The sequence below is a fragment of the Podarcis raffonei genome, chromosome 8, assembly GCF_027172205.1.
Source record: "Podarcis raffonei isolate rPodRaf1 chromosome 8, rPodRaf1.pri, whole genome shotgun sequence".
NCBI classification, from domain to species: domain Eukaryota; kingdom Metazoa; phylum Chordata; class Lepidosauria; order Squamata; family Lacertidae; genus Podarcis; species Podarcis raffonei.
The window spans coordinates 5811241-5824733 of record NC_070609.1 but is presented as its reverse complement, the minus strand read 5'-3'; the positions used below and the strand labels follow the sequence as shown (position 1 = coordinate 5824733).

Here is a 13493-nt window from a genome sequence, read left to right as displayed (position 1 = left end):
GTCAACAAAATCTTTTTGTAATTTGATTAGTGCTGGCTAAGCAAAAGAGTCAAAGGCGCATTTTAATTCTGGGTTAGGACGTTAAGACACCTGCTTGTTTATGTTTTGAGATTAGTTCCTGTATGTGACCAACAACAGGGAATGGGAAAGTAGAAAAATCAAAGCCTTCTCTTTCCTGAAACAAGGAGCAGCAGCTTTCGTTTATTAAATTGCAAATCATTTCAAAATGGGATCTATTTTTGGTAATGTGCACATTTATTTCAACTTAATTAGATAAAAGACAGACAATTAATCAAATAAGCACCCGGAATACAAAAGCTTTTTTTTTTCTAGGTTCAGATATTGTGTTTCTTCATTTAGGAAGAGTGTGCACTGGCTGTTCTGTGGCAGAACACAGAAGTGAGAGCCTCGTTGAAGCACACTGTTTCCCCAACCCCTGCTCTCCCTAGTCTAATCATAAACCATAAATCCACCTATAATGTGGTAAGCAGACAAGAAAGGTGTAGAAGGGTACTGCCTGACCTTATCAAAGTCCCAAATCCTGTGATCTGCAAAAAATAAAAATAAATAAAAATAAAATGGTGACAGTGCTCACTGCTCCCAAATTTCTTTTGGTGAGGCTCTGCTGCCGTTGTGCAAATCTCACTGCAGTGACGTTGCTGCAGCCTTTTTATTTTGGAATTTTGGCTTTGGGGCTTGCCTGGAAAAGCCCGACTGCATCTGCACCTCGCCCTTCTGGTTTTGTTCTTTTGCAAAGAGCTGCTGCAGTTTTTGCAAAGAACTGTCCTTGCACACCCCTCCGCAAGCAGAGTTCTGGAAACAGAGGGCAATGGGTTTTACTTTTTGCATTTTTTGGGGGGGGGGAGAGCGGGAGAGGCGAGGAAAGCAGGGTGGGGCTGGTGATCAAGTGGGGACACGGGTGATGTCTGCTGGAAGCCCCCGACAGCAGTGCTTTCTCTGATGCATAATTTACGTCCCCCTCCAGGCAGGGCTTTTAAGCTGCCTTTTAGCCGGAGGATATAAAAGCATGACAGCTGTTCCATTGGGCTAGGATTGGGTGGGTGTGTGGGGGGAAAGGAGACGGGATTTTATGTTTGTTAGGCGAGGCTTGTGTGCAAAGGGAGGCGGGGAGCGTGTGATAGCAGGGGGTTCCACACTGCAGGCCCCCCCTCCCCATTCCTTGGGCATTGACATTGAAGTTCTATCTTCAATTTTCTGAGAGCCCCGCTAGGAAAGGAGGTTGACTCAAAACGGCCAGAAGTCAATGGGGTTTTTCCTTGTTAATTCTGCTTCTGTGTGGGATAAGAAAGCTTATTTTATTAGCTTTTAAATCTCGCCTTCCGCCCCAAAGAGCTCAAGGTGTTGTCCTTCCTTTTTTAAAAATCCCGACGACAGCAACCCCGTAAGGTAGGCTAGGCTGAGAACGTGACTAATGGGCCTAAGGCAGTGGCTTATCAAACTTCTTTATCTGGGCCAATGTTTTCAGAAGAAGAAGGAAGGCTCGCCCCACACAGAATTTCTTATGGATGAGAAATACATTGGAAAACGAAAGGGAGCGGCTCCTAGTCATGCTTGATTTATAACATAGAACACAACTGCTTTATAATATGATCACGGGGCACCCAAAAAGTATAAACGCAGCTACATAATAACACAAATCATTGCCAAAATATAATTATAAGTGAGTTTCTCCAGCGTGTCTCCAAGGTTGTGACTTTGCAGCTAAGATTGTCCTTGATTCTCTTGATCTCATTTTGAAAACACATCTATCCATATTCTGCAAATAATTTTTTTCCTCTATACCACACTGAAATGTTTAAGTGTTTCTTTGATGGTCCTTGAACCTTCCTGCCATACTTGCTCTCCTCTCCTGCCACACCAGTGCGGCGCACCGCACTCTTTGAGAACCACTAGCCTACGGTCACTCAGTGAGCCTCAGGGCTGAGCAGGGCCCTCTGCCTGGTTCTTCCTGGTCCTAAACCAACACTCCAACCACTGAACCACACTGCCTCATCTTCAGGACCTTTCATGGTTATGCAGAGGTGGTTTTAGGGAAGTGTGACGGGGTACCGCCCTTCAGGGAGCGCCGAAACAATACCGTAGAACGGAGTGTGAGAGGCAGGGGGCACCGAATTTTAGCGCCACTGAAATTTCAGAGCTCAAAGTCTGCCCCTGAATTATGGGACGTATTTCAAATAAACGCAGCACAGCATGTTCTTCCTTAGTAATCCGCCATCCCTCAGAGAGAGGGACTGAGAGTGCCTTGCCTAAGCCCACTCAGTGAGGTGAGATTTAAAATATGTGGGACTTCCAAGTCCTCTACCTCCTCATGATATTAAAACTTGTTACAGTGGTACCTCTGGTGGCGAACGGGATTCATTCCGGAGGCCTGTTCACAACATGAAAAGAGCACACCCGCAAAGGGGCGTCTGCGCATGCGTGGGTTGCGATTTGTCGCTTCTGCGCATGTGCGTGATGTCATTTTGCGCACCTGCTCATGCGCGAGTGGCGAAATCCGGAAGTAACCCTTTCTGGTACTTCCAGGTCCCTGCGGAACGTATCCTGAAAGAACGTAACATGAAGCAAACGTAACATGACTGTACAGTGGTACCTTGGGTTACAGACGCTTCAGGTTACAGACTCTGCTAACCCAGAAATAGTACCTCGGGTTAAGAACTTTGCTTCAGGATGAGAATAGATATCGCATGGCGGTGGCAGTGGCCCCATTAGCTAAAGTGGTACCTCAAGTTCTGCGTAGTCCATTAACAGTTTCAGGTTAAGAACGGAATAATATGAAGAGAGATTAACAGAAGGGACTATAAACTCTTTCAATATGCAGTAACAGCGGCAAGAATATTAATGGCCCAAAAATGGAAACAAGAGGAACTACCGACACTTGGAGAGTGGAGAATGAAACTTATGGACTACGCAGAACTCGACAAAATGACTGGGAAAATTAGATACAGTGGTGCCCCGCAAGACGAACGCCTCGCAAGACGGAAAACCCGCTAGACGAAAGGGTTTTCCGTTTTGGAGGCGCTTCGCAAAACGAATTTCCCTATGGGCTTCCTTTGCAAGACGAAAGCCCATAGGGAAATCTCCGGGACAGCGGGGAAGCGCAGCGCGTCTTCCCCACTGTCCTCGGACCTCCTCCAAAGGCTGGCGGTGGGGCAGAGAGACCTCCTCCCGCCGCCAGGCTTCGGATGGCTGCTCCGAAGGCTGGCGGTGGGGCGGAGAGACCTCCTCCCGCCGCCAGGCTTCGGATGGCTGCTCCGAAGGCTGGCGGTGGGGCGGAGAGACCTCCTCCCGCCGCCAGGCTTCGGAAGGCTGCTCCGAAGGCTGGCGGTGGGGCGGAGAGACCTCCTCCCGCCGCCAGGCTTCGGATGGCTGCTCCGAAGGCTGGCGGTGGGGCGGAGAGACCTCCTCCCGCCGCCAGCCTTCGGAAGGCTGCTCCGAAGGCTGGCCGCGGGAGGAGGTCTCTCCGCCCCACCGCCAGGCTTCAGAAGGCTCCTCCGAAGGCTGGCGGTGGGGCGGAGAGACCTCCTCCCGCCGCCAGCCTTCGGATGGCTGTCCTGAAGACTTGCGGTGGGAGGAGGGTTTTCCTTCCCACCGCCTACATTCAGAATGCTGTTCTGAATGTTGGCGGTGGGGAAGAAAAACCCTCCTCCCACTGCAAGCCCCGGGAACAGAGGAGAAGCGCTGCGCGCCTTCCCCTCTGTTCCCGTACCTGTCCTGAATGCTTGCGGTGGGGAGAAAAGCCCTTCTCCGCACCACCAGCCTGGCAAGCGGTCTCCATAGGAACGCATTAATTGATTTTCAATGCATTCCTATGGGAAACCGTGCTTCGCAAGACAAAAAACTCGCAAGAAGAAAAAACTCGCGGAACGAATTAATTTCGTCTTGCGAGGCACCACTGTACCAAAAGGATCACAAGTTCATCGAGGACTGGGGAAAGTTTACGGATTATCTGAAAAGCATACGTGATGAACAGACAACGTTAGTTGGTTTTAAAGAGGCTTTGTGATTGTTAAAGGTGTATTGTAAAAAGAAATAGAGATGAAAGGATAATATTAATTGGCAATATAAGATATCGAAAATGCGTAACAAATAGAAAATATGGATGATTGGTGGAGGAGCTGGTGGAAGTACAAAAAGCTGGAAATTTGAGAACCTGGTTGTGTTGATCAATTTGTAAAAGAAAATTTAATAAAAACTTATTATATATATATATATATATAAAAGAACGGACCTCCAGAACGAATTAAGTTCTTAACCTGAGCTATTACTGTATATGTTATACAGAAAGGTCTCCAAGCCTATTTAAAAACATAAACATAAGTTATATCATACATTACAGCATACATTCTAAAGCAAATATGTAGGATGTTGGCATGTGTTTTCATCTGGTTTTTAGCTTGTTGCTGTTGTTGTTTAAAGGCTTTAAAATGTTGGTTTTTTATTGATAATTTCATTGATTAATTCTTTTAAACTGCTTTGAGAGTTTTGGGGCTTTTCAGTCCAACGGGATATGAATTCTATGAATTAATCAAACAAACAAACAAACAGATGTACTGAGAAACGCACACAGTTTATAAGAAAGAAATACACCAGGCACACACACACACACACACACGGCCCCAAATAAAGGTGCCTCCCCCAAGATGTTTGCTGTTGATTTCGGGCGATTCATCATAATTTTCTTTCCACTAAGATAAATCCCAGAGCAGGGTTACAGCATAAAAAGTATAGAATAAAACGAAATAGTCAGGGGTGGGGAATCCAACCACCACAGTAACCAACTCAAATATCCCATCCCAGCACTGCAAGAGTGGCATTGCTGGACTCCGTCTCCCAGCAGCAACAGCCAACATGGCTAATCGTCAGGGGTGATGAGAGATACAACGGCATCGGCAAAGTGCCACAGGTTCACCACCTCTGTAAAGGTAAAGGGACCCCTAGCCATTAGGTCCATTCGCGGACGACTCTGGGGTTGCGGTGCTCATCTCCCTTTATTGGCCAAGGGAGCCGGCGTACAGCTTCCGGGTCATGTGGCCAGCATGACTAAGCCACTTCTGGCGAACCAGAGCAGTGCACGGAAACGCCGTTTACCTTCCTGCTGGAGTGGTACCTATTTATCTACTTGCACTTTGACATGCTTTCGAACTGCTAGGTTGGCAGGAGCAGGGACCGAGCAACGGGAGCTTACACTGTCGCGGGGATTCGAACCACTGACCTTCTGATCGGCAAGCCCTAGGCTCTGTGGTTTAACCCACAGTGCCACCCGCGTCCCTTTACCACCTCTGAGGCTGTTTAATTATCTGATACCTGGAGTGGGTCATTATCAGAGCACCTGGTGCCTCCCTGTGGAATGTGATGGCTAACCTTTGGCCTCCCAGGTATTGCTGGACCACAGGCTCCCAGTATCGTTAACCACTAGCCAAGCTGGCTAGAGCGGTTGGGAGTCCAACCATGTCTGGAAGAGCCTTAGGTTCCCTTCCCTGTCTTGTCTACTTCCAAGCAGAGGAGATGTCTGTGGCCAGAGGAGATGTCTGTGGCCAAGTACAGAATTGTAGAGTTGTAGAGTTGAAAGGGACCCTGGGGGTCATTCAGTCCAGCCCCCTGCAATGCAGGAATCTTGGCTAAAGCATCCGTGACAGATGGCCATCCAACCTCTGCTTAAAAACCTCCAAGGAAGAAGGGTCCACAGCCTGCCAAGAGAGTCCGTCCCACTGTCCAATAGCTCCTACTGTCAGAAAGTACTTCCTGGTGTTTAGTTGGAATCTTCCGTGTGATTTGTTGTTGTTTAGTTGTTTAGTCGTGTCTGACTCTTCGTGACCCCATGAACCAGAGCACGCCAGGCACTCCTGCCTTCCACGTCCTCCCGCAGTTTGGTCAGCTTCGAGAATACTGTCAAACCATCTCATCCTCCGCCGTCCCCTTCTCCTTGTGCCCTCCATCTTTCCCAACATCAGGGTCTTTTCCAGGGAGTCTTCCCTTCTCATGAGGTGGCCAAAGTCTTGGAGCCTCAGCTTCAGGATCTGTCCTTCCAGTGAGCACTCAGGGCTCATTTCCTTCAGAATGGATCGGTAAGAGTCTCCTCCAGCACCATAATTCAAAAGCATCCATTCTTCAGCGATCAGCCTTCTTCATGGTCCAGCTCTCACTTCCATACATCCATGTGATAGCCTTTAGCTATTGGAAGATGGCCATCATATCTCCTCCTCTTTTTGAGACTAAATATACCCAGCTCCTTCAACCGTTCCTCATAAGGCTAGGCTTCAAGACCCTTGATCGTGTGCGTCATTTCTCTCTGCTTTTGTGTTGATCCAGTGGACGTGTTACGGGCCCTGACTGATCACCCTGTGACAGCCAGCTCTGCCTCAAGGACAGAGGCAGCCCATCTTAAATTGACGGATGGTCTGTCTGCTTTCTCCCTCTTAACTCGCTGCTGTTTGCTCTGACTGATGAGGGCTCACCAGACCAGTGCTGACATCTAGAGAGGCTACAGCTTGAACCAGCCACTTTTTGCATGCAAGACACGTTCTCTACCATGACTGCTAGGTAAAGGGTAAAGGGACCCCTGACCATTAGGTCCAGTCGTGGCCGACTCTGGGGTTGCGGTGCTCATCTCGCTTTACTGGCCGAGGGAGCCGGCGTACAGCTTCCGGGTCATGTGGCCAGCATGACTAAGCCGCTTCTGGCGAACCAGAGCAGGGCACAGAAACACCGTTTACCTTCCCGCCAGAGCGATACCTATTTATCTATTTGCACTTTGACGTGCTTTCAAACTGCTAGGTTGGCAGGAGCAGGGACCGAGCAATGGGAGCTCATGCCGTTGCGGGGATTCGAACCGCCGACCTTCTGATTGGCAAGTCCTAGGCTCTGTGGTTTAACCCACAGTGCCACCCGTGTCCCTCCACCATGACCGCTAATGCCTACCTAATGGACAGGCTTAGCCGGTCATGTATGGTGGCCAGATCCGAGGAACACCTGCTAACCAGGAAACAAAAGAGAGTAGCCCTTCGCACAGTTAAACTATGGAACTCACTCCCACAAGAGCCGGGGTGGCCACCAATGTGGATGGCTTCAAAAGGGGATTAGACAAATTCACAGAGGATAAATGATCGATTTACAACGGCTATGAATGCCCCTAAATAACACACTCAGTCCCCACAGGGCTAGTTCAGATGTGTTTCCGGCACAGTTTGCTTTTAGCTTCTGGTTTAGAAATCAAGGACTGTACGCCAAGATATTTAAAAAGAACCTCCATGCCAGATGCAGGGACAAATATAGGACATATATTACCTTTATATTCTGTTCATGAATGCCCGATCGTGTCTGTCTGGTTGCTGTGTGTAGCAGTATTCTAAACCATATGGATCCATCAAAGCAATTCATATGCATAACCTCCTTCCTGCTCTTACAGCTGCGATGCAGCAGCTGGGTCTGTAATGTTCAGCCAGCTATGCGTGTGAGCGGGTCAAAGTGAGTAGGGGGAGAAGGGAAAACTATCTAGAGGCTCACTATTCTTAAAGACCCTGATTTCATCACAGATTTCAGTTTACAACAGTCCTCCCAAGGGTGAAATTCCACCATCAGCCTCTAGGGGGCCTCTAACATTTGACGCTTGATACCATGTCTCCCTCTAGTGGCCACATATGGTATGACTGCAAAACCTCTTTCTAACCAAGCCACAGCAGATTTAGTCCCACACCAGGTACAAACATTGCGGGCCTCTTTCTCAAAGGGTTTTCTCTCTCCATTTCTGCTTCTTTTTTCCTCGCAGGGGACTGTCTAGACAACAGTGTGGCCTCCCCCAGCACGGGAGATGACGACGACTTAGACCGAGACAAAAAACGGAACAAGAAAAGAGGGATCTTCCCCAAAGTGGCAACAAACATTATGCGTGCGTGGCTATTCCAACACTTGTCGGTAAGAACCTGGATCTCTGTGGGGGGAAGGGAAGGGAAGGCAAGGCGCCAGGATCATAGAGAACTGCCTTATATGGAATAAAACCATTAGTCCATTTGGCTCAGCAGTGCCCCTACTGGCCGAGTCTCTCCAGCATTTTGTGCAAGGGGGGGCATTCCCAGTTTTACCTGGAAATGCTAGGACTTGAACCCCAGGGGTTCAAGGGTTCCTGTGTCCCATTCTCAGCTACGCAGGGAAGAATTGGGAATGGGGGGCCGGACAATTTGAACAAGGGTTGATGGGAGTTTCCTGAAGCTTCCTGGAGTACGGAACCGGTCAGATATGCGAAAACAGCATACAGTGGTACCTCTGGTTAAGCACCACTTTAGCTAATGGGGCCTCCTGCTGCCGCTGTGCCGCCGGAGCAGAATTTCTGTTCTCATCCTGAAGCAAAGTTCTTAACCTGAAGCACTATTTCTGTGTTAGCGGAGTCTGTAACCTGAAGCATATGCAACCTGAAGCGTATGTAACCCGAGGTACCACTGTACTTACAAACAAAAACCAGAACACTAAACAAACTTATTATACATAGATACATACACCTCTCAACTTAGATTACAAAAAAAAGAAAACAAACATACAAACTAAACATACAGACATAAATTTTGACTTCCCACCACCTGTACAGTGGTACCTCGGGTTACATACGCTTCAGGTTACATACGCTTCAGGTTACAGACTCCGCTAACCCAGAAATATTACCTTGGGTTAAGAACTTTGCTTCAGGATGAGAACAGAAATTGTGCTCCGGCGGCGGGAGGCCCCATTAGCTAAAGTGGTGCTTCAGGTTAAGAGCAGTTTCAGGTTAAGAACGGACCTCCGGAACGAATTAAGTACTTAACCCGAGGTACCACTGTATTCTGTCTCTAGAACTAGGACTGGGAAACCCGTCACCCTCCAAATGGACTCCAACTCCCATCAGCCAGCATGGCCAACAGTCACAAATGATGGGAGTCGTAGTCCAACAAGTATGTGGAAGGCCACAGTTTCCCCTCTCCCAAATTAACCCAGTTTCAGGCCCTTCCATTGGCTCAAGGGATCACGGACACTTGTTTTGTGAAGTAGCAAGGAGCGTTTAACAGAAAGGTCCTAGCACAAGACTTCTGTTTTTCGCAACACCCTCTTCAGAGAGGACCCTCTCTCCCTGACCCCTTTGCCGTTTTGGTGAGCAGCAGCAAAGACCCAGGTGATCTTAATGTAAGGCTTTGGAGCGGAGGAGAAGCAGAGGCTGTGTGGTTGTTCTTGCTACCTCTGTCTCCCCAGCGGTTAGCTGTTTCTCCCCCACCTCCCAGAGCTGGGTTGAGCTTGTATTTTAAATGGTTTTATCACAAGAGCATTTATTTATTTATTGCAGTTATTCATATCCTGCCCCTCAGGATACACACCCTTCCAAGTTGGCTTACACAAGTGAGATTCAACTACATTTAAACACGCACACACACCAAAATATTCAGTGTTCAAGGTACAAACAATATTGTATATCATCAGGATCAATATCACCAGGATGCTATCCACAGGGCAGTTTGCAAGTAGGGTAGCCTGGTATGTAATAATAATAATAATAATAATAATAATAATAATAATAATAATAATAATTTTATACATATATACATACATACCCCACCCATCTGGCTGGGTTTCCTCAGCCACTCTGGGCAGCTCCCAACAGAATATTAAAAACACAATAAAGCAACAAACATTAAAAACTTCCCTAAACAGGGCTGCCTTCAGATGTCTTCTAAAAATCAGATACTTGTTTATTTCCTTGACATCTGATGGGAGGGTGTTCCACAGGGCGGGCGCCACCACTGAGAAGGCCCTCTTCCTGGTTCCCTGTAGCTTTGCTTCTTGCAATGAGGGAACTGCCAAAAGGCCCTTGGAGCTGGACTTCAGTGTCCGGGCAGAACGATGGGGGTGGAGATGCTCCTTCAAGGTATATTGGTAGAGTGGGAAGGCAATTGTCGAACCACCACTGGAGGCCATGACAGTTTGACACTGGTTTCAAATTTGTTTGAAATTTGTGTCCAGAAGACCCCCACCAGGGCAAGTTGCAGGGCAGTTTGATCCATCTTTTAGATTTAGGGGAGCTAGTCTCAAACGTTTTGTTGGGGGAGATATAGGTTTATTTGGGGGGATTTATTTGTCCTGTCTTCACACTTTTTATGATGGAGGACCGCTGTAGTCACCCCCAACGACACCTTCTCAAGATGGAGGGTGAGGGAACAGCTGCAGTCGCCTGTGGTTCCTGCGCAATGTTTGCCATCTTGCCAAAGGTTGCAGGCAGCTTTACCTGCAGCAATTGCATGTTGATTGCCCTCTTAAAAGACAAAGTCCAGCAACTGGAGGAACGTGTAGCTACGCTCCAAAGAATTAGAGAGCTGGAGCTCTTCTTGGAAGCAACAGAGCACACCGTCTCCACCAAGGAGGAGACAGGGGACTCCCCTGAGGAGGCTAGTTCACCAACACAGGAGCCAGATATATGGAGAAACGTGACTCAAAGAAGTAGGAGGCCCAGGGTTCGCTCTGATTGTTTAGAAATACGCAATCGCTTTAAGGTCCTTTCCCCTAGCATGGAAGACGAAGAGCAGACTCCATTTGAGGATCTCTCCCTCATTACAGTCGATCAGGTATATGAAGACGAGCAGCAAAGTCAGTCCTCAGGGAATGTGCAGGCGACCTTGGAACGGACAGCTCACGGAAGAACCCCGACCAGACCTAAGAGGAGGCGTGTAGTGGTGATAGGGGATTCCCTACTGAGGGGAACAGAAGCAGTGATCTGTGGGCCTGACAAGATGTCTCGGGAAGTGTGCTGTCTCCCCGGGGCTAAGATCCAAGATGTAACTGAACGACTGCAAGGAATCATAAAACCCACTGACAAATACCCCTTCCTCTTGGTTCATGTGGGAACCAGTGACACTGCAAGCAATAGCCTCCAGAAGATCAAAAGAGATTACGAGGCTCTGGGCAGGAAATTGAAGCAATTAAATGCACAAATTGTCATCTCATCTGTCCTCCCAGTTGAACGACGTGGCCCAGGGAGAGAGGGAAAAATAGTGGAAGTGAACAACTGGCTTCGCAAATGGTGTAAACAGGAACGGTTTGGATTCTTAGATCACGGAATGCAGTTTCTTGAAGATGGACTTCTGGCAAGCGATGGGCTGCACCTCACAACGGTTGGGAGGAATGTTTTTGCAAAAAATCTCAGAAACCTCATCAGGAGGGCTTTAAACTGACTAATGTGGGGGAGGGAGACAGTGCTCCTGAAGGTAGGAGTCTATCAATTGATGAAGATGATCATCCAAATGTCATAGACCGAATGGAGCAAACAGCACGCAGACCTAGTGGTGGGAGGAAAAAATCCTTAAATAAGAGACACGGGGGAATGATTAATGGACTTCAATGTCTGTACACTAATGCGCAAAGCATGGGAAATAAACAAGATGAGCTTGAGCTCTTGGTACAGCAAACTAAATATGACATAATAGGAATCACTGAAACCTGGTGGGATAAGTCCCACGATTGGAATGTAATAATGGAGGGATACAATCTATTTCAGAGAAACAGACCAGACAAGACAGGAGGAGGAGTGGCGTTATATGTCAGGGATGTGTATACCTGTGAAGAGATCCAAGATTTAGAACCTCAAAGCCAAAGTGAGAGCATTTGGGTCAAAATTAAGGGAGAGAAGAATAACAGTGACCTCACTGTGGGAGTTTACTATAGATCCCCAAGCCAAACGGAGGACATAGATGATGCCTTCCTGGAACAGATGGCCAAGCATGCAAAAGGAAGGGAGATAGTAGTAATGGGGGACTTCAATTACCCGGATATTTGTTGGATGTCAAACTCAGCCAAGAGCATAAGGTCAAACAGATTCCTCACTGGCCTTGCAGACAACTTCATTGTCCAGAAAGTGGGAGAAGCAACAAGAGGAACAGCCATTTTAGATCTGGTCCTAACCAATGTTGATGACCTGGTTAGTGGGGTAGAAGTGGAAGGATCATTAGGCGCGAGTGATCATGCTCTTCTGAAGTTTACTATACAGCGGAAAGGAGCAGCCAAGCATACTAGGACTCAATTTCTCGACTTTAAGAAAGCCGACTTCATAAAACTTAGGGAAGTGCTTGGTGAGATCCCATGGACAGTAATACTAAAAGGAAAGGGAGTTCATGATGGCTGGGAGTTTGTTAAGAGGGAGATAGTAAAAGCACAACTTCAGGCAATACCAATGAGACGGAAACATGGAAGGTGCCTAAAGAAGCCAGGGTGGCTATCTAAAGAACTTTTAACTGAGTTAAGATTAAAAAAGGATGTGTACAAAAAATGGAAAAGGGGGGAAACCACCAAAGAGGAATTCAAACAAATAGCCAGCACGTGTAGACACAAAGTCAGAAAAGCTAAAGCACAGAATGAACTCAGGCTTGCTAGAGAGGTTAAAAGCAACAAAAAAGGCTTTTATGGGTATGTTCGTAGCAAAAGGAAGAACAAAGAAGAAGAAGAAGAAGAGTTTGGATTTGATATCCCGCCTTTCACTCCCCTTCAGGAGTCTCAAAGCGGCTAACAATCTCCTTTCCCTTCCTCCCCCACAACAAACACTCTGTGAGGTGAGTGGGGCTGAGAGACTTCACAGAAGTGTGACTGGCCCAAGGTCACCCAGCAGCTGCATGTGGAGGAGCGGAGACACGAACCCGGTTCCCCAGGTTACGAGACTACCACTCTTAACCACTACACCACACAGGGGACACAGAAAGGGCTGAACTCCTCAATGCCTTCTTTGCCTCAGTCTTCTCCGATAAAGAAAACAATGCCCGACCTGAAGAATTTGGAGCAAATGATTCAGCAGAGGAAACACAGCCCAGAATAACTAAGGAGATAGTACAAGAATACTTGGCTAGTCTAGATGTATTCAAGTCTCCAGGGCCAGATGAACTGCATCCAAGAGTATTAAAAGAACTGGCAGATGTGATTTCAGAACCACTGGCAGTCATCTTTGAGAATTCCTGGAGAACAGGCGAAGTCCCGGCAGACTGGAGGAGGGCAAATGTTGTCCCTATTTTCAAAAAGGGGAAAAGAGAGGACCCAAATAATTACCGCCCAGTCAGTCTGACATCAATACCAGGGAAGATTCTGGAGCAGATCATTAAGCAAACAGTCTGTGAGCACCTAGAAAGGAATGCTGTGATCACCAATAGTCAGCATGGATTTCTGAAAAATAAGTCATGTCAGACTAACCTGATCTCGTTTTTTGACAGAATTACAAGCCTGGTAGATGAAGGGAACGCAGTGGATGTAGCCTACCTTGATTTCAGCAAGGCATTTGACAAGGTGCCCCATGATATTCTTGTAAAGAAGCTGGTAAAATGCGGTCTTGACTATGCTACCACTCAGTGGATTTGTAACTGGCTGACTGACCGAACCCAAAGGGTGCTCATCAATGGTTCCTCTTCATCCTGGAGAAGAGTGACTAGTGGGGTGCCACAGGGTTCTGTCTTGGGCCCGGTCTTATTCAACATCTTTATCAA

At 47.6% G+C, this 13493-nt stretch overlaps 1 protein-coding gene across 5 annotated transcripts in view; it reads left to right on the top strand.

The window, feature by feature from the left end:
- MEIS3 (Meis homeobox 3) overlaps nucleotides 1-13493 on the top strand; it is an 87967-nt gene that overhangs the window by 54617 nt on the left and 19857 nt on the right. For all 5 annotated transcript variants that reach the window (XM_053397764.1, XM_053397761.1, XM_053397765.1 and 2 more), the window contains one exon: nucleotides 7787-7932. In XM_053397764.1, the coding sequence (XP_053253739.1) occupies nucleotides 7787-7932 (146 nt within the window). The remainder of the gene's footprint in view (nucleotides 1-7786; nucleotides 7933-13493) is intronic.